The sequence below is a fragment of the Chiloscyllium plagiosum genome, chromosome 26 (assembly GCF_004010195.1).
Source record: "Chiloscyllium plagiosum isolate BGI_BamShark_2017 chromosome 26, ASM401019v2, whole genome shotgun sequence".
In the NCBI taxonomy this organism is placed as follows: Eukaryota; Metazoa; Chordata; class Chondrichthyes; order Orectolobiformes; family Hemiscylliidae; genus Chiloscyllium; species Chiloscyllium plagiosum.
In genome coordinates this window covers 8,310,554-8,336,853 of record NC_057735.1, presented here as the reverse complement: position 1 = coordinate 8,336,853, position 26,300 = coordinate 8,310,554, and the positions used below count along the sequence as shown (strand labels likewise).

The following is a 26,300-nucleotide window of genomic DNA, read 5'->3' as shown; positions in this document are numbered from 1 at the left end:
GTATCCGTATCTCTGTGCCAAGAGGCCTGGGTTCAAGTCCCACCTTTTCCAGAGGTGTGTGTGATAGCAACTCTGAACAGATTGATTAGAAAATTTTAAAATACATCAGACAGCCCCAGCTGCATTGCTGTATCAATGATAGTCCATCAAGTCAGCATTCTCTTCTCAAGCTGTGTACATTGGTGTTTTCTTTCAAAGATGGTTTTCTTACATTTCAGTCCTGCTCTGTGCAAGACAAACAGCTTCAAGTTCCTATCTCTTATTCAAAGTAGTCTTTGCAACTCTCATAAGTGTACAAGTCACTTGGCACACTCCAAATTATTTTACGTTGCAGTCACTCTCTCCATCTTCCCCAGGGTCGAACCTCTTAAAATGCTGGTGTACAGACATCAACTGCAGGTCATGTTTCCCTTATCTCCAAATTTGACGCTGGTTGTCACTGAACCTTTGTGGATGGTGTATTGTAATAGCAGAGAGCCTTCTATTTTCATAATAGGATGCCATAAACGAGAATGGTTTGCATCATGTTGGGTCAAGGGGAAATGCTGATCATGATGCTGGGAAGAGTTCTTGGGATCTTTCATGTTGAAACAAGTCACTCAAATGAGAGCCTCAAATTAAACTGCATCAAAAAAATGTAACATTCAAACACCAGGACCACACTGGAAGGTTGAAAGAATTTTCAATGGACAGATAACATCACATTCTTAGACAACCGCTGGACAAACACTTGGCTTTATTCATTCATAGGCCAGCATTTATTGCCCATCCCTAATTGTTCAGAGGCAAGAGTCAACCACATTGCTATGTGTCTGTAGTCACATGTCAGCTAGACCAGCAGCAGATTTCCTTCCCCAATGGACATTGATGAACCAGGTGGGCTTTTATGACAATCAAAACAGCTTACTATTCCCGATTTTAATTGAATTAAAATTTCACCATCTGCAGAAGGTGGTGTGTGTATGGAAAGAGCTGCCATAGGAGGTGGTGGAGGCTGGTACAATTACAACATTGAACAGGCATCGGGATGGGTACATGAATAGGAAGAATTTAGAGGGATGTGGGCCAAATGCTGGAAAATGGGACTAGATCAGTTTAGGATAGCTGGTCAGCACTGACGGGCTGGACCGAAGGGTCCGTTCCATGCTGTATGACTATATATAGCACAAAGAAAATGGAAGCTCAGATAAGTGTCACTTGAACAATGAAAATATGGCAGTTAATAGAAGTGACCTGCGTGACATATAGGATGGATTTGAATGGAGAGTAAATGAAGCTGCAAAGAACAAGAAAATGGTCACAATGGGACACTGGAGCAGTCTTGAGATTGTCTGCTGAGTACTAACCAAACCAAAAAATATTCAACAACAAAATGATTTGAGAGTTGTGCACACATGGTTGGGTTGGAACAGTGTTTTCAAGTACTTGAGAGGAAAGAGAAGTTACAGATTGGGGTTAGCCTGGAGGTGGCGGTATGGTGGAAAGTGTGGAGATTTCGAACAGCAGACGTAAAGGGGAAAGAAAACAACCTGGATGTGAGAAGGGTCTTTCAGGCGGCTTCAAATATTCAAAGACTGTGAGTGAGATCAATGATAAAAACAGAACAGGTCACAAGGTAAAGCCTCTCCACACACGTCACTTACTGATATTTGATACTGAAAGCTACAACACTATTACCATTTAGCAACAATATCTATTCCCAGCACTGATAAGGGAGTTACCCTGTGGAACAAGTACCTTCCAGGATTGTAACCTTACCAAAATCAGATAGTCTCTTCAATTCAGTCCAATGGCATAGATAATTTCATCAGCTGCAATAACACCACACAGCTTGGAAAGGACCTTTGCTGGTTTTGTACTATATTCCTACGAGTCTGAAGTCAATGTAACTATTTTCTGTTTACCAGGCTGGTCCAGGAGGTGCAGAACCTCATGTACAACTCAACCTGACACTCAATAATTGCACCTGGATTCTCTCCATTACCAAGGCCACCCACCAGATTCATATCAGCTCTTGCCTCGCCTTGGAACCCCTACCTATGCAGAATCCAATTTTCTCCCCTCCTTTGAAGCTTGCCTTTCAATTCTACAAAATGTTGTAACTTCTGCAAAATGCCACATCCATGTTTCTCTCTTTGTGAGCACCTTGCAGTCCATTGTGCAAGTTCTCCACCACAGAGTTCCACAGGAATGTTAATTTAAAATTCTCATCTTCACTCTCAAATTCCAATTACTCTAGCTTTGTGCCTTATGTTTCGATAAATACTCCATTCACCCCTATTATACATAATTCCTTACCTATGCTCTAGCATTGTAACCCACTTGATTAGCTATTAGATTGCTGGCTTCTCATCTTCCAGTCTAACCTTCAGGCATAGCAAGATGGTTAAAACAATAGATTTGAATTATTTTGTCGATCGTTATACCAGCCTGAAAATGCCCTCCCTGTCTGCTCTCAGAAGCTAAGCAGACTCAAACAAAATCAGAAATTATTGGAAAAGTTCAACAGGTCTTGCAGCATCTGTGGAGAGAAAGCAGAGTTAAGGTTATGGGTTGAGTGACCCTTATTCAGAACCTACAGACTCAGGTTTGCTTAGTAGTTGGATGGAAGACAGCCCAAGAATACAAGGTGCAGTCACCTTTAGGTTGTTGTAGGACAGTGACATTGTCCCTATCTCTGGGCCAGAAGGTCCAGCTTCAAATCTCACCTACCCCATACGTGTGTGGTAAAATACAATAACCAAAACATTTCAAAACCACACAAAAATAGGTATTTTAGCCAAGCTGATCTACATAGGTATTTATGTCCTCTGTGACTCTCCCTCCTATTTCTCTTCATCCAATCATATTAACACCTTCTTGCATTCCTTTACATTCCATTGGATGGAGAAAGGAAATAGTGCCCTCCAAGTAATACAATGGCCCAAGGCACTTAACAAGCAGATTATACAACAAGGCACTTTATCAAGTTGTGTATAGTAATATCAGGTCAGGTGACCAAATGTTTGGTTAAAGAGTTAGGTTTTAAGGAATATCTTTAAAAAGGAGAAGAATGAAAGTATTCTAGGCTTTGGGTCTAGAGCATGACCAGCAATTAAAACAAGAGGCTAGAATTAGTGGAGAGAAGATATTCTGAAGCAGATTACAGAATTATGGAGGTCTGAGAGACATTTAAAAACAACAATAAATGTTTTAAAATCAAGATGTTGCTCAATCATGAAGGTCAGTGAGTCCAGGTGTGACAGGAATCAGAGCTTGCAAGGAGTTAAGACACAGGAAGCATTGTTTTACAGAGGGTGGAATGTGGGAGACCAGTAGGAGTGGGTTAGAATGGTCACGTCCAGATAAAGGAAAGCCATGAATAAGTGCATCAGGAATGGAAAATGTGAGGCAGGAGTGAGGTCAGTCGATATTGCAGACGTGCAACAAGACTTGTACAATATCCAGACTTGGGCTGACAAGTGGCAAATAATATTCACACTACACAAATGTTAGATAATGACCATCTCCAATAAGAGACAATCTAACCATCATCCTTTCACATTCAATGGTGTTACCATCAATGAATCCCCCAATATCAATAGTCTGGGGGTTACCATTGACCAGAAACTGAATTGGACTCACTGTATAAACACAGTAGTTACAAGATTGGGTCAGAGGCTCAAGGTCCTGCAGCAACTGACTCCCCACAGCCTTACCACCACCTACAAGGCACAAGCCAGGAATGTGGTGGAATACTGCCTGGATGGGTGCAGCTCCAACAACAATCAAGAAGCTTGACACCATCCAGGACAAAACAGCCGCTTGATTGGCACCACATCCACAAGCATCCACTCCCTCCACCATCAACCCTCAGCATCAGCAGCATGCACACAATCTAGAAGATGCATAGCAGAAATTCACCAAAGATCCTTAGACAGCACCTTCCAAACTCACAACAACTTCCATTCAGAAGGATAAGGGCAGCAGTTAATGGGAACACCATCAAGTCCACCTCCCAGCCATTCACCATCCTGACTTGGAAATATATCAGCGCTCCTTCACTGTTGCTCAACCAAGATCCTGGAATTCCCTCCCTAAGGGTATTGTGGGTAAACCCACACCACATGGACTGTAGTAATCCAAGGCAGTAGCTCACCACCACCACCTTCTCAAGGGCAACTTGGGACGGGCAATAAATGCTGGCACAGCCAGTGCCACCCTTGTCCTAGAAATGAATAATATTACACATCATGAGGTAAATTTCAGCCTTGGTTCAGTGGTTACATCCAAACCCCTGAAATCAAAAGGTCCCAGGTTCAAGTCTCACGTCTGTGCAGGAATGCATACGTTAGGCTGGCATTTCATCTTCACATTTTCTTGTGATTTCAGCAAGTTGTAGAGATTGAGTCGCATGGATTCAATGTACTGGAAACAGATCTACTAACAGCTGAGAAAGTAATCCGCAGCTACAGAACAATATGCGCACCCTCTTGCTAGCACACCTCTTGTTGGACTGCACACAGCAGTTGGTCATGTCAATTACATCCTGGTCCTTGAAGCGTTAGCATAATAAGCTCTTAAAGCAACACAGATCTTAAAGCGCTAAAACAACACATCGGTGGAATGTTGGGGAGCGTTCCATTGTATAAGATGCTATTTGTTTTAGAGGAGATGTTGAACCAAGACCCCATTTATTGGACTGAGCTGACCGTGAAAGATTTCACCGCACTATTCAAAGAAAAGCAAGCGGTGTTATCTCTCAATCGATGTCATTAAAAAGTGATTTATCTCCTTGGTGGGATTTTGCTGTGGAAAGTGCATTGAAAGCAGAAAAATGTATTTGTCATCAAGATAATCTCCAAGATTCTCACTGAATGAAAGGGGAAAGATATCAAAATAAGACTATGCCTCTTCAACATTTCTTCAAAGGTTGTGGTAATTTTTTTTCTGCTGATGCTCAAAATCTGAGAGATGTTATTTTGTTATAGTTCACATCCCTTCACTCCCCTCCACCCTATTATGTTGTTTTCTGAAGACCGCAACTTTCGATCACCAAGATGTTAGGCTTGTATGCTTGTCTTGTTAGCTATCTCATCATCTCCATGACGCGCGCATACTACTGCCACATTTTCTATTTCAGATGTTCAATATTCAATACCCTTACCCAATATATGTAACTATCTTTCCTGATTGAAAAAAAAGACTATAAACTGTATCTCTCATGGGATGATGGTAGAGATATAGTTTACTCTCTCTTGTGATATGATCCCTGCTGATAGTAATGCTGGGCAAGTCAGTAATGCTGGGCAAGTGAAACTCTAGAGTGAAATTTAGAGGAAAACTTTATTTTTATAATTTGTCAGTGTCTGTACATAGTCACCAAAAGGCTGCCAGTGTACTTTTAATCAAAGAAGAGACTTTATTACACAAAAGAAAAAAAGACTATTTGGACAGGCCTCACCATAAACAACAAAAATATTCAACCCGTTTCCCCAGAAATAGCCTTTATCGACCCTCAATCCCAGTGAAATATCACTCCTATCTTCACTTTAAAACATCTTACCCAACTGATAAGGTCAGATGTGTTTCTATTCAGTGATTTCAGCTCATTCCCAGATAGGATTTTGTCTCTATTGTTGCTTCCCAAGACACAAGCTAACTCTCCGACTTTTCTCACTGTACTCTAATAAAAAGCGTAAGGCTATTCTGAATGCTAATTGACACATCTGCTGGTATGGATCTATTCTTTAGACTGAATTTTCTCAGTATCTCTAAAGTTTAATGTAAAAACATTTCAGTGATTATTTTACTAGGTACCTTTCTCCATTCACATGTCGTAGGTCATGATTTCTTAGAAATACTATTTTGATTGACTACTCAAAAATGGTGATTTTTTTTTTAAAAAAGTTACCTCCACAGATCTACAAACAAAAAACCCATTTATCACTATTTTAGAACCCAAGTTCCCAAACAATAATAATGTGGAAAATTGTCTGGCACATCCTGTGCACAAAAACCAGGATAATTACAACCTGACCAATTTCCTTTCAGTCTACTCTCTATTAAAGTGATGGAAGATTTCATCACTGGTGTTCTCAAGCAGTACTTGCTTTGCAATGACCTGCTCACCCACACTCAGTTTGCTTTCCACCATTGGTACTGAGCTCCTGACTTCATTACGGTCTTGGTCCAAACATGGGCAAAATATAAAAAAAAGAGAGATGAACTCTAGAGATGAGGTGAGAGAGTGACTTCCCCTGGCACCAAGGCCGCAGGTGACAGAGCGTGGCATCGAGGAGCCTGAGCAAAACTGGAGTCAATGGGAATTAGGAGAAATTCTCCACTTATTGCAGTTACACCTGGCACAAAGGAAGAAAGTTGTAGGTCAATAATCTCAGTCCCAGAACATCTCTGAAAGAGTTCCTCTCCAAACTGCACACCATCCCAACTTGGAAATATCACCGTTCCTTCACTGTCACAAAGTTGAAATCCCACACCACCCTCCCTATTCGCATTGTGGGTGTCCCTACATGGCAAAGGCTGCAGACATCAAGGAGGTAGCTCACCAACATATTCTCTAGGGCAATTAGGGATGGGCAATAGATGCTTGCCTAGACAGGTAAGACCCACATGCCATGGATATATGTAAACAATGTTTCGTCATACAACTATACTGTGAGATTTACCTTCTATTTAAACTCTCTCAGGACAACATAATCACAGGACTCTCAATCCACTGAGGGCTTTGTTCTTCTGACCATTTATAAATGTATTTAAAAAGTACGAGCTTACTAGCACTTTTCTCTTGACCTTGTCAACACAATAGGCTACTCTCCTGTATTGGCTTTGTACAGGATTTGAAAGAGAAAGGTTAAACCCTTTGATTTGCATCAGATAGAATGGAAGAACAACGCTGAACATCTCTTGAAATGGCAAAATGATTGTGGCATGACCTTCAACTAATTAGACACAGAGCAAGTTAAAAAATCAACTGGAATCGAACAGGTGGTGATGCAAATCTCTACAATCGGAAGGCATTTGCGAGATCAAAATTCTAACAACTTCTAATTCTCAGAATGAAAGTTGCCGATAGCTCTTGCAATAACGCGTAATTTCTGCATCTGTTTTCTCACATATCCATTCTCGGAGGGGTGCAAATCAGCAACAAGTGGTCACCAAATAATGCATTTAACGAGCACGGATTTGCTGCACCTGCATAGTGGTTGACGCAAAGCATTAAAGTTTGTTTGTGTAAGTGCAGAATATCCAAAATCAAAAGCTGTGACCTCGCATAATTATGGAAAAATAAAAATCAATATTAGCCCATGCTGTTCTTTGTCAGAATCTTTACACAGCAAATTTGAACTTAATTCCAAAAGCAGAACACGCTATCAGTTGGGAACATGTGGGAAGAGGTTATAAAAACACAATGGCTCGGGTCAGTGATGGTGGCTGAAATATAGAAAAGATCCCATTTGCCTGATCAGTACTTTAACCAAACTGGTTTTCATAATTTAGGATCCTGAGCTGCAGTATCAGGACAATTGTATGTCTTAAAAAAAACTGACCTTTATGAATGGAAATACAGCCTCCTGTGGGACAAAGGATGTGACAGTTACTGATCCAATAGCCATGGAACAATAAAGTGTCCCTGAGGTAAATGACACAGTCAGATTTACATGTTTACACCTACATGTCATCCTCTTTCAACACCACTTCCTGGACACTGATAGGACCTTTTAAAATTTAGAAGAATGAGAGGTTATTGGATTGAAACATAAAAAACTCTTAAGGGACCTGACAAGGTAGATGTTGAGAAAACATTTCCTCTGGCTGGGAAGTCTTTAAATACAGGATCACAATCTTAAAGGAAGGGATCAGCCATTCAGGGTTGTGATGAAGAACAACTTCACAACTCAAATGGTTACAAATCTCTGGAATTGTCTACCCCAGAGGGTTGTGGATGCCATATTGTTGACTCTAATCAGGAGAGACGTCAATATAATTTTAGATACTAAAGGAAAGGAGGTGTATGGAAAAGTACAGGAAGGTGAAGTAAAAAAATCAGCAATGATCTCGCTTAGTGGCAGGGCAGACCTAATGGCTCTTTCGCTCCTGTTTCTTGCCTTGTGTTCTTCCATGTGTAAGTACATTTAATTGTTGCATATTTTGAAGTAGAGACATGAGATACTAAAGTACTAAAGGACGGGATGTGATACACATTGTTGGGAGGGAACCAAAGCTTTGTTACTGCTCAATAAAAAAAAAGCAAAATGAGACAATGTGAGAGATTTTCACTGATCCAATATTGGCACTCAGCTCTGTGTAGTTTGGTTGCCATAGAAACTACATTGGAAATCACTAGGCAGAAGTGATTTAACCTCTGTGCCCTGTCCATTCGCTTCCTTTTACTGCAAGGGCTAGTCACTGTTGTGTGACTGATTGCAGCATTTAGTTATTCATCAGGGTAACAGTTTAAAAAGTAAATGGGAATGTGATGAAAGCATCTAATCAGAAAACAGAACCACTTCTGTACTGTATAAATGGGGCTTTACAATAGATAGAATAATAAATATACAATCAACTTTCTCCCTGCTGAGCACGTATAGTCAAAACAGGGGGGGAAACAATTAAAAGACCAATAAATCAGAAATTTCTTTTTACTTATGTGTGGGTATTGAGATACAACAGGAAAAACAAACAAATCTAAAACAAAAATCAAACATAATCCTTTTTTTTCAAAAATATAACTGTACCATATGAAGCCCAGTCAATGAAGTCAAAAATCACCAGGTTACAGTCCAACAGATTTATGTAAAATGCCACACTTTCAGAGCTTTCACTTGAAGGAGCAGCGTTCTGAAAGCTTATGATTTTAAGTAAATCTGTTGGACTATAACCTGGTGTTGTTTGACTTTGACCACCCCAGTCCACACCAGCACTTCCACATCAAGGTTTCATTCAATAAAAGAGCCACAAATCATTTGGAACCTCCAGCGAGGTCTTTCCCACACACCCACCCTCAGCAACCCCTAATCTTCTTTGGATGCAAAGGTCATCACAAGGTCAGATACGTTTTGGTTCTTTATTTGATTCCATGACCATTTTGGTGTCAAGAAGTTTGGCAGAATGATTTAATAAAACCTTGCTGCAGTTTTGGCATTAGTGAATTTCATGGCTACTGGCATTTTTGCCTTTCACCCACCCAGTTGATTACTATGGACTAGACCAAACCCCCTCAAAATATAGGAGAAAGTGAGGACTGCAGATGCTGGAGATTAGAATCAAAATATTTGGTGCTGGAAAAACACAGCAGATCAGGCATCATCCGAGGAGCAGGAGAATCGACGTTTTGGGCATAAGCCCTTCATCAGGAATCTGAAACATCGATTCTCCTGCTGTGTTTTTCCAGCACCACACTTTTTGACCCCTCAAAATGTATTAAGATGACAGCCTAGATTCTAACATTTTCTGACCTTAAAGCTGAGTATAAAGTGTTGTAGCTGAAAATGTGTTGCTGGAAAAGCGCAGCAGGTCAGGCAGCATCCAAGGAGCAGGAGAATCGACGTTTCGGGCATGAGCCGCCTGACCTGCTGCGCTTTTCCAGCAACACATTTTCAGCTCTGATCGCCAGCATCTGCAGTCCTCACTTTCTCCTATAAAGTGTTGTACTCCAGATGTAATCCGATTGGTCAAACTACTCACCTTTAAGCAAAACACTATCTTTCCAGTACAGACAAAACAAAAATTAAAGATTTAGCTTAACTGCAACTCTATTGAAATGCTTTAACAAAATAATAGATATATTAATGGCTACTAACTAACTGTTCCAATATAGTAACATCCCATAAATACACTCTTAGCAAAGGCAAATTCAGTGAAATAGATTGTCTGATATGGAATTCTAGCAGCAGAAGAAGAACCCCAGCTTTTACTGTAACAGAGAGAGGAATAAGAACTTCCACATTCAGCCTCAAGACCCCAGCAAGTTTTGAAAGCTAAAGCTAAAAATCCTGTTTCTATGAGAGCTTGACTCCATCCATTCAGGCTGCTTCTATTGTTCCAATTTTAAAAAAAACCCAAGGCCTCACAAGCCATTTACTTCATTGGCTCTGAACCTACCACTTGATACCGCTGTCTCAACCTTTCTTGGTGGAAAACAGATCTCTTAAAGCCATAGTGTTGTCACACCTCCCCCCTTTAAATAAATTGGCCAAAAAAAACCGATGGCATCATTTTTAAAAACCTTTAGTCTTACACTATGAGTATATTCCACTACATATATGCTACATTGATTCCAAGCATGAAAGCATTCACTATTATAGTCCACTTCAGTCCGTTTATTTCCCGCCACAGGACACATCCGTCTGTCTTCACCAAAGTCACGAAAATGCATCAACAATTATGTTCTCTCATCCTGCCACGCGTATAATTTTCAAATTGAATGACTGCAATAATAAGCTCCATCTAAACAGTCTGGAATTTTGTCTTCAAACTTTTCCAAAAATTTTAATGGGGTTATGATCAGTATTATACCATTGTCTCAGACACATTACTGTCAATATAAATGCTGCAACACCAACACCAAACTCAATGTCTCCTTCCCAATTGTGGAATATTTTTGATGATGATTATTCAATTTCCTGGAAAAATAGCCAATATTGTTGTCATCCACTGCTCTTCTGAAGACTGGAAGTAAATACACAGTGAGGAGAATGTAACCCAGTCCAACACACAGACCAGCCTCCCATCCGTGAACTTCATCTAGACTTCCGGCTGCATTGGGAAAGCAAACAATATAATCAAAGATGCCTCCCACCTGGTCATATTCTCATCCATCCTCTTCCATTGGGTGGAAGAGATAAAAGCTTGTGTTCATGTATAAACAGATTCAAGAAAAGCTTATTCCCCACTTTTGAATAGAACTCTCAAATGTTAATGTTAATCTCTGTCTGCACCTTTTCAGCAGCTGTAACACTGTATCCTGCACTCTGTTATGTTACCCTGATGCATTTGTATAGCATAATCTATCCGTAAAGCACTTAAGACAATACTTTTCACTATACCTCAGGACACTTGACAATAATATATCAAATCAAATCACCTTCTTGCAAGAGTACAGTACCAACACCCACATCAGTCGCAATGATAGCCACTTTGAATGGTTTTGCGTAATGTGGTGTGGCTAACACTGGGGTAGTGGTTAACACAGCTTTCAGGATGTTAAATGCCTTCGGAGAGTACTGTCCACTGAAAGGTTCTACATATCAGTCAGTGGAGCAACAACAGTGCCAAACTTCGGTACAAACATGCGATAAAAACTACTCAGTCCCAGGAATCGTAGTGCTTCCCTCTTTAATCGATGGTAAGGCAAACTCCCCAATAACCTTTGTTTTTATATCTTGTGGCGCCACTTGTCCATGTCTGATGACATGGCCCAGGAACTTGACTTGGGCTTTTGCGAACTCACTCCAGTTTATCACCAAGCCTGCCTCCCAAAGTTGATTAAACAATTCTGATAGACGCTCCAACATTCCTTCCAAGTGTGACTAAAAATCACCACACAATTGGGCAATCCCAAAATGATTGTCTTGGTTAACCTTTGAAATATGGCTGATGCATTTTTCATACCAAATGGTGAGAATTTAAACTGGTACAGTCCACACTGTATCATGAAAGTCCAAAATTTCCTTCACTCTTTTGGATAAAGGTACCTGCCAATATCCTCTGAGTAAGTCCAACTTAGAAATATAAGTTGTTTGTCTCACCTTCTCAACACATTCTTCCAAATGTGGAATAGGATATGGATCAGATTTTGTAGCTGCATTGATGTTTCAATAGTCCACACACAATCATTGGGTACCATCTGGGTTTAGCACCATTACTATGGGTGACCTCCATTTATTGCAACTCACTTCAATTATATTGTCTGTGAGTATGCATCCAATCATTCTTCCACAATCATTCTGGCTGTGATATTGCATGCTGGAATAACTTCTGGAAATCTAGTAGACACATCCATTATGGTCAACAAATACAGATTCCCACTTTTTGTTTTAGGGAGGGATACTACGCAATCAATTAAAACTCTTTTAAAATGTTCTTCAAATGCAGGAATGGGTATTAAGAGTGCTATTTTTATCACTGCCTGAAGTTTTCCTATTATCTGACATGTATGACATGTACAGCAAAATTCAGCCACACCCCTGTATAGTCAAGGCCAGCAAAAAAGTTTTTGTATTTTGGCTTGAGTTTTCCTTACTCCCAAATGACCTCCTCCTGGTAATTCATGTGCTACCCACAACACAACCTTTCTCTATCCCACCGGTAATACAACCTGATGAACTTCTGTCCATTTTCCATCCACCTGAATATGTGATAGTCACACTGAGATATAATTAGACTCTTGTTCTGTATGTGCTTTTTGATACAACTGCTTTAGATTTTCCTCTTTCTGTTGCAATTAAGCTAATTTCTCTGAACTGAAAATATTCACTTTGTTCTCCACCTATTCTTGTTTTTTACTCAACCATTTGATCAAACAGCCTCTGATTATCAAACTTCAACTTCCTTATCTTTATTCTTTGATTTGTCCTCCGGTTTCCACTGTGGCTTTGTGATCTTGTCACCACACAGTCACTTCCTGAAACACCTCAGTTGCCTGATTTTCCACTGGCTTTTCAAATGCAGTAGGCATCACTCCCACCTATGATCCAGCTATATCATTACCGAGGATAAACTGTATTTCCAGAACTGAGAATTCCTCCAGTACTTCCATCAACACTTCACCAAATATCCCTAACCTCACTTTATATAACGGAACACTGTTCTTCTCCTCATGAAGTCGACATATTACCACTTTTCCGAGCAATACTCTTTCTGAATTACATATCTCATCTCTCACCAAAGATTAACTTGCTCCAGAATCTCTTAAAATCTTCATTTCTTTACCCACTCCTCCTGGTCATACATGAGTAAACCTTACCCACACAAGTAAATTCTTCAATGCGATCTGGAACTTCCTTCTCAACAAACCTCTGACCAGGGTACATCATTTTAGCTTCCGTTGTGCTTTTTATTATCTCTTCAACAAAATTCACTGGTCTATCCTCTTTTTTTCCCCCCATGTCCATCCTCCTGGTGCTTTTTCTAAGCCAACACTGCGACTTCATAAGCTTTTTTGCCTTCTGTTTCCCCATCATGGGTTTCCTTTTCACTCTGTGGTAATCAGAAGCTGTTTGATCAAATGGTTGAGTAAAAAACAAGAATAGGTGGAGAACAAAGTGAATATTTTCAGTTCAGAGAAATTAGCTTAATTGTAACAGAAAGAGGAAAAACTAAAGCAGTTGTATCAAAAAGCACATATAGAACAAGAATCTAATTATGTCTCAGTGTGACTATCACATATTCAGGTGGATGGAAAATGGACAGAAGTTCATCAGGTTGTATTACCAGTGGGATAGAGAAAGGTTGTGTTGTGGGTAGCACATGAATTACCAGGAGGAGGTCATTTGGGAAAAAGGAAAACTCAAGCCAAAATACAAAATACTATCTTCAATGAGAACTCCTTTGCCCTTACCACCTAGGATTTCTCTTTTCCCCAATTTCTATCCCTCACTGATTGAAATTGATGTCTAAAAACCAAACTTTGATTTATGAACCAACTCATAATCATCGATCATTTCAGCCGCTAATTTTGCAATCTTAACTCTTTCCTCTTCCATATGAATTCTCACTACTTTAGTAAGTGAATTTTTGAACTCCTCCAAAATAATCATCTCTCTAAGAGTGTTGTACGTCTCATCTATTTTCAATGCCCTTATCCAACTATCAAAATTACTTTGTCTGATCCTTTCTAACTCAATGCACGTTTGACCAGGTTCCCTCCTTAGATTCTTAAAACGTTTTCTGTCGGCTTCTGATACTGGCTCATATAAACTTAAGATGGCTTTTTTCAGTTCATCACACTCCCCAAATACCTCCACTAATGGTGATGCAAATACCTAACTAACTCTATCTACCAACTTTGTTTTGATCAACAATACCCACATGGTCACTGGCCATTTCATTTGTTTAGCCACCTTCTCAAATGAAATGAAAAAGGCTTCTACATCCTTTTCGTTGAACTTAGGCAATTCTTGGACATATTTAACAGATCCCGACAAGGCCTTTGGCTATGATGGCATTGCTCTCCATCAGTGTCCTCATCACTACTCCTACCTTTCACCTCTACCTCTGCCATTTTAAGTCGACTTTGAGTTGAGTTTTCAGTTCTAACCCCTGAAGTTCAAAAACTCTTTCTCCCTTTCTTCTGCTATGCCCATCCTTTCCTTTTGGTTTTGTTCCACTAAGGATACTCTTTCCTTTCCTTTTTCCTCTACCTGAGCTGCTCTCTCTGCTTTTCTTCTACCTTCAATCACAATTCAAACTCGTTCACTTCCTTTTCATGTTCAAGCTCTTTCATTTGCAATTGAGTTTTGATCATTTCCAAAGATTCCAATGGCATTTCTAATAATCGTAAATGTCAGGCTTTTGCTGCAACTACCTTCCCTGTTTGAACGGAGAAAGGCAAACCCCCAACCCCAGCTTGTCTGCTGATTCCAAAAACTTTGCCTTGCTCACTTTCTGTAAAACTCCCAAATTAACTTCTTCCACCCCCAGGAAACTCTTTGTGACTGAAAGAACCACTAGCACACAAGGCTGACACTATTTAAAGTCAAGATTAGAGTGGTGCTGGAAAAGCACAGCAGGTCAGGCAGCATCCAAGAATTGATGTTTCAGGCAAAAGCCCTTCATCAGGAATTCCTATGCTTCAGGAAATCCATAGACTGCTGTTTTCACTTCAACAACTGGAGTAGTTGAATAATCATATTCCATTTGCCCGACCATTGAGAAAGAACCTCTTTCATCATTAAGTAAAACCTGTCCTTTCAAACGCCTGAGGAATTGTACAAAAACACAGTCAGCACACAGACAAAATCTACCCCACTGCTCTTCTGAGGAAGGATCACCAGACCAGAAACGTTAACTCTGATTTCTCTTCTCAGATCCTGCCAGACTTGCTGAGCTTTTCCAGCAATTTTCTGGTTTTGGACCTACTCACTACCCTGATCCAACTTTCTGATTACTTCAAAGAATTCAATCAAACTTGGCTCATTAACTTTCATTTGAAAAAGTGTGTATTTTGTCCATTCATTATCTTTTCCAATAACCTCCCAGCCACTGATAGTATGCTGCCTAATACATAGTTTCTCGCTGCCTCTCTTCCTCCACCACCTTGACAAGTAATATTAACAAGTCTTCATCACTATTCCAGTAACCAATTGGGATTGCATATAATGACCAGTACCGCTGATCTTTCTCCCATTGCTTCTTTCAGTAACCAAGAATGCATCTGTCTGGACCAGGTGACATAATAACTTTGAGCCATCATGATCTTTCTGATGCACCACTATCCAGTTCATACCTTCCACCTCCTCTTTTGCATCAAGTCACCCTAGTCCTACCAGATCATAGAGCTGCTCACTCATTGGAGAGAGTAATGACTGGTGGTGGTTCAACCTGAGGATCACCACACCTCAGGGGAGGGGGGCAGTGGAAAAGGACAGTCCTTCATGGTAATCAAATCCTGATGCAGGAATTGAACCCACGCTATTGGTGTCACTCTGTTTCACAAACCTGTCATCCAGCCAAATGAACTAAAGTGATCTCCCTCATCTTCACATCATTCACTTCGTTTGTAAAGACAATAGCAAAACACTTACCACACTTGTTTGCATTTAACTTTATCCACAATTTATTGTTTAATATATTGTTAAAATTAGAATTATGTCTTAGGATTCCAATTTATTTTTCTGGTTAATTCTTTTTTGTAACCTTTTTTGCTTCCAATAGTATCTCAAATTTCCTTCTTGTACTTTCAATGATCTTCTTGGATATTAATTGAATTATATTGGTAACATTTGTCATAAGCATCCATCTTCTAATTTGTTTTAACTTTACTTACAAGATTATAACAATAGGCACACGATTGAATAATAACACTAAGAGGTTAATTGTGTATCCAAGACTGTGAAAGTTGGACAGCCATGATGGGTGATGTGGCAAAACACAGGAACAGAAGATGATGAAAAAGAAGGAAACATCTTTCCCCCATCTATCATCCATTTCTTCCCTCATTAAATAAACCATGTCTAATCTAATCTAAAACGTGTTCAGCCAATCCAGAGGCCAGAAATAAGAACCAGGGGACATATTTTCTTAAGGTGAGAGGAGAAAGGTTGAAAAAGGGCATGAGGTGCAACTTTTCTTTTACACAGAGGGTGGTTTATGTGTGGAATGAAATGCCAGAGGAAGTGGAGGATGCAGGTACAGTTAGAATATTTAAAAGACATTTGGATAAGTTCATGAATAGGAAAGGTTTGGAGGGATATAGGCCAAGCGCAGACAGGCGGGACTAGTTTAGTTTAGGAACATGGTCAGCGTAGGCTGGTTGGACTGAAGGGTTTGTTTCAGTGCTGTATGACTACAATTCTGTAAAAGAAAAAAAGTACTGGAGAAACTCAGCAGATCTGGCAAAATCTGGGCAGAAAGAAAACAGAATTAATGTTTTGAGACCAATATGACTCCACAACAGAACCTCACTGGAGATTAGAAATGGTTATTCTACAAGCAATAGAATTAACATCACAATCTTACTTTTTTCCTGTATTTCAAGGTATTGCTTGATTCTGTTAGTGATTTGTACAGCTTTGGCAATGTACCCTGGATCAAAATCAGGCCCAAACCAGCTGCATTGTCGAGTCCTTCTCACAGACTGTAAGCAAACAGTTCTTTTACCAGTCAGCATCCTGGAATTCTTTTAAATGCCCATTCCTGTCAGGGCAGCGCCCATCCTGTGCAAGCACCAATTCAGACAGTATCATTCTATACTCCAGGGAAAAAAATTCTTGCCAGTGCCAAGCATGCTGTTCTAGAAATAGCTACAGCCTCATACTGGGCAGAAGGCCAGGAATCAATCCTGTGCCTGTAGAGAGACTCTTGATACTGCTTTCCCTGTAACAAGGTTTGCTATTCAAATTACAGGCCTTTCTATTTCCTCTTTTTCACTATAGAATGAACGCTAGTGCACTATAATGGTTCCTTGATTGAGCCTTTGATACTTGCATTACAACTCACTAGAGGTTACCATTTCGGGTGAACTTTCATTTCAGATGTTTAGCGTGTATTTGCATTTGACGCAGGATGGCACACAGCAGAGTTCTAATTGAGGTACCACGGCACGTGGGAAAACCTCACCTCTCCATGGGCAAATATTTGGCAGCGCAAGGACTACCACTTGCACTGATGAGCATGCCATTAATAAAGGTATTTCTGATCCCAGCAGAATTTCCATAAGCCACTAAGCTGGAATTGCCGGAGAAAGAGACGATTTGGAGGTAAATTAAGAACAGAGAGTTTGCTGATCTAGAGCAGGGAATGGGAGACAGGATTGATCCCAGTTTACACTCTTGTCCAGTGTTGCCATCCAGCCACAATTTTAAGGTGACAGAATCATGACTCTAAAAAGTTGGGTTTGATGCAACAGTTGGGTTATTTTCAAGGGGAAACCAGCAGATCGGTCTCAGCACCCATTGCTGCGGCTGCCATCTGTGTGGGGTCTTAAAAATGGACCAAGACTGCAGAAAGCTACAGAAGAGGGATTTGGGAGTTTTCATCCCCAGGTTGCAAAAAAAAAAGAATCTAAATTCAACGGGTAAAAAGGAAGGCAAATAGATTTTTGACCTTTATAGTATAAAAGTCAGAGGCTTTGCTGAAACAATACAAGGAAATAATCAGGTTACAGTTGGAATACTGTGAATAGTTCTGGACCCCTTATCCAAGTTAAGATAGACTAAGGAAGAGTCATCAATCACGAAACGTTAACTTTGATTTCTCTGCACAGATGCTGCCTGACCTGCTGAGCTTTTCCAGCAACTTCTGGTTTTGCCAAAGATAGACAGGCTTTAGAGGCAGGCTCCAGAGAAGATTCACCAGGCTGATCCAGGACATGAAGGGACTGTCTTTGGAGAGGAGGCTGAGTAGGTGGAGTCTGCGTTTGTTGAAATAAAGAAGAATGAGAGATGACCTTATTGAAACCTACAAAGATTCTTCATAAACTTGACAGGGTAGATGCAGAAGGACTGTTTCCACTTGTGAGAGAGTCTAGGACCAGAGGCCAGAGTAAGGAGCTGCAAATTTAAGAAAGAGATGAGGAGGGAATCTGTGGAATGCTTTGCCACAGAGTGCTGCCGAGACTGGGACATTAAGTTTATCCACAATTGAGATGGATTTTTCATCAGTAAGGGAATCAAGGATTATGGGGAATATGTTGGAAAATGGATGGAGGTCTATCAGAACTACATTGATCTCATTGAAAGGCAGAGCAGAGTTGATGGGCTAAATGGTCTACTTCTGTTAATATGTTGTATGGTCTTAAGGGATCTTCATTTCAAAACAGGTAGGGTTAACAGAGCTGGGCCTCAAGATAGGGTACGGAAGTCTCATTGTTGCTCACCATAGAGTCAGAGATGTACAGCATGGAAACAGACCGTTCATGCCGACCAGATATTCCAACTCAATCTAGTCCCACCTGCCAGCACCTGGCCCATATACCTCCAAAGCCTTCCGATTCATATACCCATCCAAATGCCTCTTAAATGTTGCAATTGTACCAGCCTCCACCACTTCATCTGGCAGCTCATTCCATACACCTACTACTCTCTGCGTGAAAGCGTTGCCCCTTAGGTCTCTTTTATATCTTTCCCCTCTCACCCTAAACCCATGCCCTCTAGTTCTAGACTCTCTGACCCCAAGAAAAAGACTTTGCCTACTTATTCTATCCATGCCCGTCATAATTTTGTAAACCTCTATAAGGTCACCCTCAGCCTCCAACGCTCCAGGGAAAACAGCCTCAGCCTGTTCAGCCTCTCCCTATAGCTCAAATCCTCCAGTTTGTTTTTGCTGCATCAAATTTAAGAAAGAAACAGATCCCATGGTGCCTCACCTGCTCCTGCTAGATTGATGGGGGTCAATTCCCAGAGAGCTCCTCAATGTGACCAACCCCAACAAAAACACCAGGATGTCAGAATGTATTCTCTTTCCGAGCACCCTCATGACCTCCGGGTGCTCAATAAACAAGGTGGATGACTTCATAATCTATCTATACCTCTCCACCCCACTGACACTGTCCCATCCTGAGGACAGACAGTCTGGAGTAGAGATGGTAAACATGCCACAGGCACCTATTGTGCATTTGTGTTCCAATTTGGGCAAAAAGATCAGAACACCAAGGGTCTGCACTGATCTATAATAAAAAAAACGTCCCATTACAATCATAGTCGTTCTTGTCCCAAAGTAACTGTGGGAGCTGCGTCTGTCAGCAGTACAGAGGAGTTCAAACTAAATATGGCTGGAATCATTGCTGGGGAGAATCACTCCTTCAAATTCCAAGACACTAAACTGGAGCTCAGACTGACTGCTCAATGACCTTGGTAGGTCCCGTGGCTCTACTTCAAAGAATGACAATGGACTGTCCCTACTGCCTGGATCGTAACTTGCCCCTCAACCAATATCAAGAAGAAATTGTCTGGTCGCAGCCATATTGCTGATTGTGGGAATTCACAGTGAGCAAATTGGTTGGCTCTCTTAAATAAAACAGTGACACTTCAAAAATAGTGTTTTCGCATGTGTGTGTTGAGGTGAGTGCGTGTTGGGGGGGGGGGGAAGCGGTGGTGATGGAAGCAATAGTAAGGTTGTACCAATTCCTACATTAAATGCAGACTCTCTTTCTTTCGTCACCACGAAATGCCAATAAGACGCAACAGAACATAAAAGATCAACACTATCTGCCATCCAGGTATGGACAGCGATGACTCGTCTATTAAGCAGCAACAGAAGAGGAGAGCATTCAACAGCAAACAGGGGGAAGGAATACAAGCCCCTTCTACTCAAGTATCTCCTCCTGTGATAACTTTCTCACTGTAGGATGTTTAATACAGAATCAGACAGCAATTGTAATGCAGTTGGAGGTCATTCAACTCAGTGTCTGCATCCACTCTTCAAATGAGCAGTTCCATTTTCCTGCCTTCTCAGGACCCTGTACAATTATCAGATATTGAGCGGTGTTTACACTATATTGTGCTACTAATGACCCTCAAAGCCAACGAAATAGTTTTGAAATGCAGTCACTGTGATAATGTAACATAGAGATTGATGGATAAACATTTGCCTTTCTCACAAGTGGAAAAGTTCAGCCAAGCTTCAAATAGGGACATTTCTATGTTGTATGTTTTGATCTGAAAGGGACATGCCATTTCAATCTGGCCTTGGTTAACACAGTTCTCAAAACCTCACTGTACTCTTGACACAATGTGAAACATCAAGCGGTTCCAACACCATTGGTTTCACAGGGAGATGGTCAGCCATTGTCTTTGGTGTTACAGTTGAGAGTGTGTTGCTGGAAAAGCACAGAATGTCAGGCAACATCCGAGGAGCAGGAGAATCAACATCTCGGGCCGGAGACCTTCATCAGATCCTGCTCCTCAGATGCTGCCTGACCTGTTGTGCTTTTCCACCCACACACTCTCACCTCTGATCTCCAGCATCTGTAGATCTCACTTTCACCCAGTCTTTGGTGTTACAGCCTGTTCAGACCAAGTTGATTGCAAAGACAATGATGGACTAATAGAAAACTTACAGGACACATCAGATAAACAGAATTAACACTGCTGCAACCTGATGTCATGAGGGAGAACAAACCAACTGAGAACCAAGCAACTATACTGTGAAATTTTTTTCTTTTTTTCTCTATTTTTCCCCACACTACTACCTAGCAGCAGTAGTGCTTATACTTTTCGCCAGCACCCATGTTATGTGTGTGTGCAGGTGTGAGACACAGTGAAGAACAACAGGTGCGTAAACCTTTATTTATATTCCACCACCAGGAAGAAAGGAAATACGTGAGTAGCCAGTGACAAGCAATGCCCTTCTCATCAAAGGTCAATGATGCCTGTATACCGTGAATTTATTAGAGGAAAAGTAGCAATTAATATTAACTAGCTGGCTTTTGAAAAAGAAGCCTTTTGATCCTCAGGAAGTTTGTCCTTTGTAATCTCAGAGACATTGAGTTTCCTATATCTTCAGTACCATAATCAGCACTGAAGACTTATTGCCAATTATTATCAGGGTACCATGGTAAAGATTATGCATGTTTTATCCAGAGGTTAAATTTAAAGTTTAAAAGGTGTTCAGATGGGACAGCTGGTGGCAAAGTTGTATTGTCACTGGACTAATAATTCATGCTACATTCTGGGACATGGTTGCAAATCCCATCATGACAGTAGGTAAAATTTAAATATAAGGTAAAAACAATGACTGCAGATGCTGGAAACCAGATTTTGGATTAGTGGTGCTGGAAGAGCACAGCAGTTCAGGCAGCATCCGAGGAGCAGTAGTCCTTGGATGCTGCCAGAACTGCTGTGCTCTTCCAGCACCACTATTCCAAAATTTAAATATAAACCTATCCTAACAATGACCATGTAGCCACTGTTGTTTATGTTTAAATCCCATCTGTTTCACTTATGTTTTTAGGAAATCTGCCATCCTTACTTGGTCTGGCCTATGTGCGACTCTAGACCCACAACAATGTGGCTGATTCTTGAATGTTTTCTTTCTGGGTCGTTAGGGATGGACAATAAATGCTGGTCTGGCCAGCGTTGCCCACATCCCATGAATAAATTAAACTAAATTGCTGCTTTTAGAATTTCCTTAAAAATTCTGTTAAGTCAGCTATCGCATTAAATAGTTGTCATGCTCTCTGTTTACTGCAACTGTGGAATCATCCTACCTGAAAATAAATATGATCATAACATGTCTTCTGCACCATGAAGTTCAACAATTATCTTTCCTGTAATTCAAAACAAAAGGGGAAAATAACATGGCAGAAAGCCTGGGCAATCATCATCGAAAATCGTCATCATAAATATGAAGGAAAAACTCAGTGTCACACAGTGCTTGACAACTCCAAAACACCTTAATAGCAAAATTACTCATTTAGAAACAGCAGACACTATTGTAGACAAATACAGCACTTAATTTGCAAGGTTTCACAAACAGAAATGAGACACAGCTGTTACTGCTGATGGAAGCACAAACCTTAGCCAGGACACTCGGAGAACTTCTTTGCTTTTCTCTGAATGGTGCCAAGGAATCTTTTACGCCCCTTGAAAGCAGATTCATTCAAAAAAAATGTGGCATCTCTGACAAGGCAGCACTTCCTTGGTACTATCCCGAGGAGTCATTGTGCAATCAAATACTGGAGCAGTGTTCAATTCCACAACTTCTTACTCAGCAGTGAGACCATTACTACTGATCCAAGCTAGGTGAGTTGGCATGGTAACTCAATGGGCTGTACAGCTTCCTGAGGTGCTGTGATGGTACATATATATATGACTAACTGATGGTCTTACAACTCACTACCTTATTACCACCACATAAAACCTTTCTAAAATGGGAACTGGTTAAATGTTCAAAAAGTAAAATATTGCAGGAGTACAGCCCACTGGATAGCTCTTTCAAAGAGCTAGAATGGGAGAGATGGCTGAGTAGACTTCCTGTGTGCTGTGTAAGTAAAGTTTCCATAGTCCCAGAGGACCATTGGGCTGCTCTCTCATTAGAGAAAGAGAGAGAGATACCTGATAACGATTTTAACTCGAGAGGTTAGCACTTCAGTCTGTCTTGTCTCTCTAACTCCCCTAAGGCCTCCATTAGAAGCTCTGTCTTTGGCCAAAGTTTTGGGCATCTCCCTAATATCTCCTTCTAAGCTCAGTGTCAAACGTTGACTTATTAATGCTGCTGTGAAGTGTCTTGGAGTGTTTTATGATGTTAATGTCACCATATAAATACAAGCCATTGTTGTTATGGAGGAGATAAACCTAAAAAGCTACAAGATTAAAAGGAAGAGTCTCAGGACAACAACACTTTTTTTGGCGGGGGTGGGAGAACTCTATAATTCTGACTAGTGATTGCAACAAGAAGCCAGTTCAACGTTTAATAATAGTGGAAGCTTGGACGTTGAAGAAACAAAGGTACATGGGAATAGGTCAGGCCTAATGGATTACATATGAACATAAAAATTATGAGCAGAAAGATGTTCAGCCCTTCAAGCCTGTTCCTTATCATAGATAATTTGGTGTGAATGCTTTTGAATGATAAACAGCAACAATGACTTGTTTGGCCCTGAACCCTCAATGGCTGTCTGCGTTGCAATTTCTACGTCAAGTTTTTTTTTAAATAGGCATTGGTTCTCAATTCTCATTCCCTCCTGTGTGAGGCACATCAATTGCTGTCTGGAGAAAATCAAGGGGTGCTCAAGAAAGTTGGGTTTATCATTTCAACAATTTGACCAGCTGAACAGTGTTCTGTCCACAATGGACTGGACAGCCTTTCCCCGTACCGGGAAATCAACAAGAATGATACTACAGAGGCCAGTCAGCCAGACAGACAAGATCCTTTGGAACAATCGCACACGTGATCCTGTCTGCTTAAAACGTCAGCATCAGACTTCTGCCAAAAAAACATTTCCAAGCTGGTTGATGTTGCAGAGAACAAAGTGGCCGAGTTACAAGTAGATATTCAATTTCAATTTCCCTGGACAATTTAGCACGGCCAATCCACCTAACCACGTCTTCAGATCGAGAGAGGTAACTGGAGCACCCGGAGGAAACTCACGCAGACACGGGGAGAATGTGCAAACTCCACGCAGACAGTCACCAGAGGCTGGGATTGAACCTGGGTCCCTAGCAGTGGGAGGCAGCACCATAGCACCCAAATTCTACATTGTAGATTCAACCTTTGAAGCAGGACTCCAAAAAAAGTTCGGACTATGGCATACATGCTCAAAATATTCTGCATTCTCTCCCTCATAGTAACGGCAAAAGAAATACAGGATAATACTCCAAAACCACCTTATCATTGCTTATGCTAATTCGCCCCAATGCAACCCTTATCCATTACTATTCAAAATCGCATACAATCATCATCTATAATCTTCCACAATCTCTACATGGCTCAGATTATGGCCAAGTCCCTACTCTGTTTAAATCATCCCCCGCCCACCCCCTGTTTGCAGCCAAGCTTTCAGCTGCTGCCAAGCCCCCTGAGCACTCTGGAGTTCCCTTCCTAAATTTTCTCTGCCTTAAAATCTATCCATTTCATTCAGGTTTTGGTCATCTCTCTTAATTTCTTGCTTTGGTGGCTCAATATCAAATTTTGTTTGGTAAGTGTTCAGCCTGTGAAAATGCCCATTGTTGTTGTACAGCCTGAAAGTAGCTTTACAGATCGGAAGGCGAGACCCATTGTGTCCATGCCAATCATCTAGCATCTATTTACTCTAATCCCATTTCCCAGTAATTGGCCCAGCACTTTGTATACTATAGCATTTCAAATATTCGTCTAAATGCTCCTTAAATGTTGTGTGGGTTCCCTCCTCTACCATACTTTCAGGCAGTGAGCTCCAGATACTTCCAATCTTCTGGGTGAAAAATGGTTTCCTCAAATGGCCTCAAAACTAACCCTTACCAGAAATCTATGCTTCTGGTTACTGCAACACCATCCCCCCCCCCACTCCACCCACCCCCACTCCCCCCCAACCCCCACCCCAATTAAAAAGGAGGAAGATCTCGTCTTGTTTACCCTGTTTATTCTCCTTTTGCTAACCAGCTAAGAGTGATGGCATCAGATCATAGCCTGAACAATTAAAATTAAATAAACATTATTGACGCTGTCCTGACCGTGATCACTACTGATATCCTGAGGATGTTGTTCCCCTTATTCATGCAAGGATGAGTTATGCGGGAGTGGGCATCAACTCGCTGCAGGAATAAAATGTCCTGAGGAAATGCACACAAGGCTGGAATAGGGCAAGCTAATGCCATTGGCTTGTATACTGCCTCTGTTGTGATCAAGGAGAAAGTGAGGACTGCAGATCAGAGTCAAGGGTGTGGTGCTGGAAAAGCACAGCAGATCAGTCAGCATCTGAGGAGCAGGAGAGTCAACGTTTTGGGCATAGGCCCTGATGGGGGGCTTATGCCTGAAACGTCGACTCTGCTATTCCTCGGATCCTGCCTGGCCTGATGCGCTTTTCCAGCACCATGTGATCAGGTGACTTCCAATACTGAGTTTGGTCTTTGTTGTTCGCGAAATGCAGCAAACCAAAGGAGAACAGACTTCCAAGCTCAGTAGAGAGTTATTCCATGCATCTTTTCCCAGATATTAGATGAACAGAATGGAACAGAATTTGAATGCCATGGAAAAGAAGAAGTTTAGACTAGCACAAACCCACCAGATGACAAGAGAACACTTAATCAATACATATCTGTGTCATCAATCATGGACATTGGGAAACATCAACATTCACGTCAAGACAACAGGCAATGCCCAGGAATTCTTTTTCCACTTTGTTTCAGATTTTAAAAATGCATACCATGTGGATCATAAGGATCCAAATTGGAACAAATATCACTAACTTCTTAAGGAACAACAATTATCCCAATTGAAGGGAAGTTGTTGGTTCAACACTGGTCCTTAGCAACCAGAAGAATGCGAAAGTGAAAAAATATGCATTCATTTCCCTCTGATTCATGTCACCGGGTGAGTTTAACCACAGAGCAGAGTTGTTCATTCCCACTGAAACACAAGACGACAGGGTTCCCACCCCACAGTTGGCAGGAGGACTCTTTCAATAATACTCCACTGTTTTCTGTGGGAACGGAAAACTCAACACATTGGACACATTCACAAAGGCAGCGTGTGGAGCTTGTGATATATTCCATGAAGATCAGCAACTGGCGCAGAGACCCACCCCGGAGACAAGCAGAACGCAGGGGAAATATTTAAAAGGGTTATTGCCCAGAGTCTAGCAAGGGGAGGAAGAACTCTCAGGAAGAGGTTATGTCAGAGGTCAGACACTTTGAGGCAAGGAGGGAAGGGAATGGGAGTTGGCCTTTAAATGAGAGGTAAGTGATGAAAGCCTTAATAATCCACAAAATGTCTAAAAAGATGGTGACAGAGTAGCGCAACTAAGCCCTGGACTTGTCTGCTCTGACCACTTTTAGAGTCATAGAGATGTACAGCATGGAATCAGACCCTTCAGTCCAACCCGTCCATGCCGACCAGATATCCCAACCCAATCTAGTCCTAGCTGCCAGCATCCAGCCCCATATCCTCCAAACCCCTCGTATTCATATACCCATCCAAATGCCTCTTAAATGTTGCAATTG

General features: G+C 41.1%; 1 protein-coding gene across 2 annotated transcripts in view; it reads right to left on the bottom strand.

Annotated features, from left to right (window-relative positions):
• Nucleotides 1-26,300, bottom strand: part of LOC122563062 (transcription factor SOX-13-like) — a 180,029-nt gene that overhangs the window by 76,791 nt on the left and 76,938 nt on the right. The window contains exon 1 of one of the 2 annotated variants that reach the window (XM_043716424.1): nt 21,869-21,919. The exons of the other annotated variant lie outside the window; for it this stretch is intronic. Coding sequence (XP_043572359.1) covers nt 21,869-21,888 — 20 coding nt within the window. The 5' untranslated portion in view covers nt 21,889-21,919. Of the gene's footprint in view, nt 1-21,868; nt 21,920-26,300 lie in introns of those variants that run through there. 2 annotated transcript variants of the gene reach the window in all.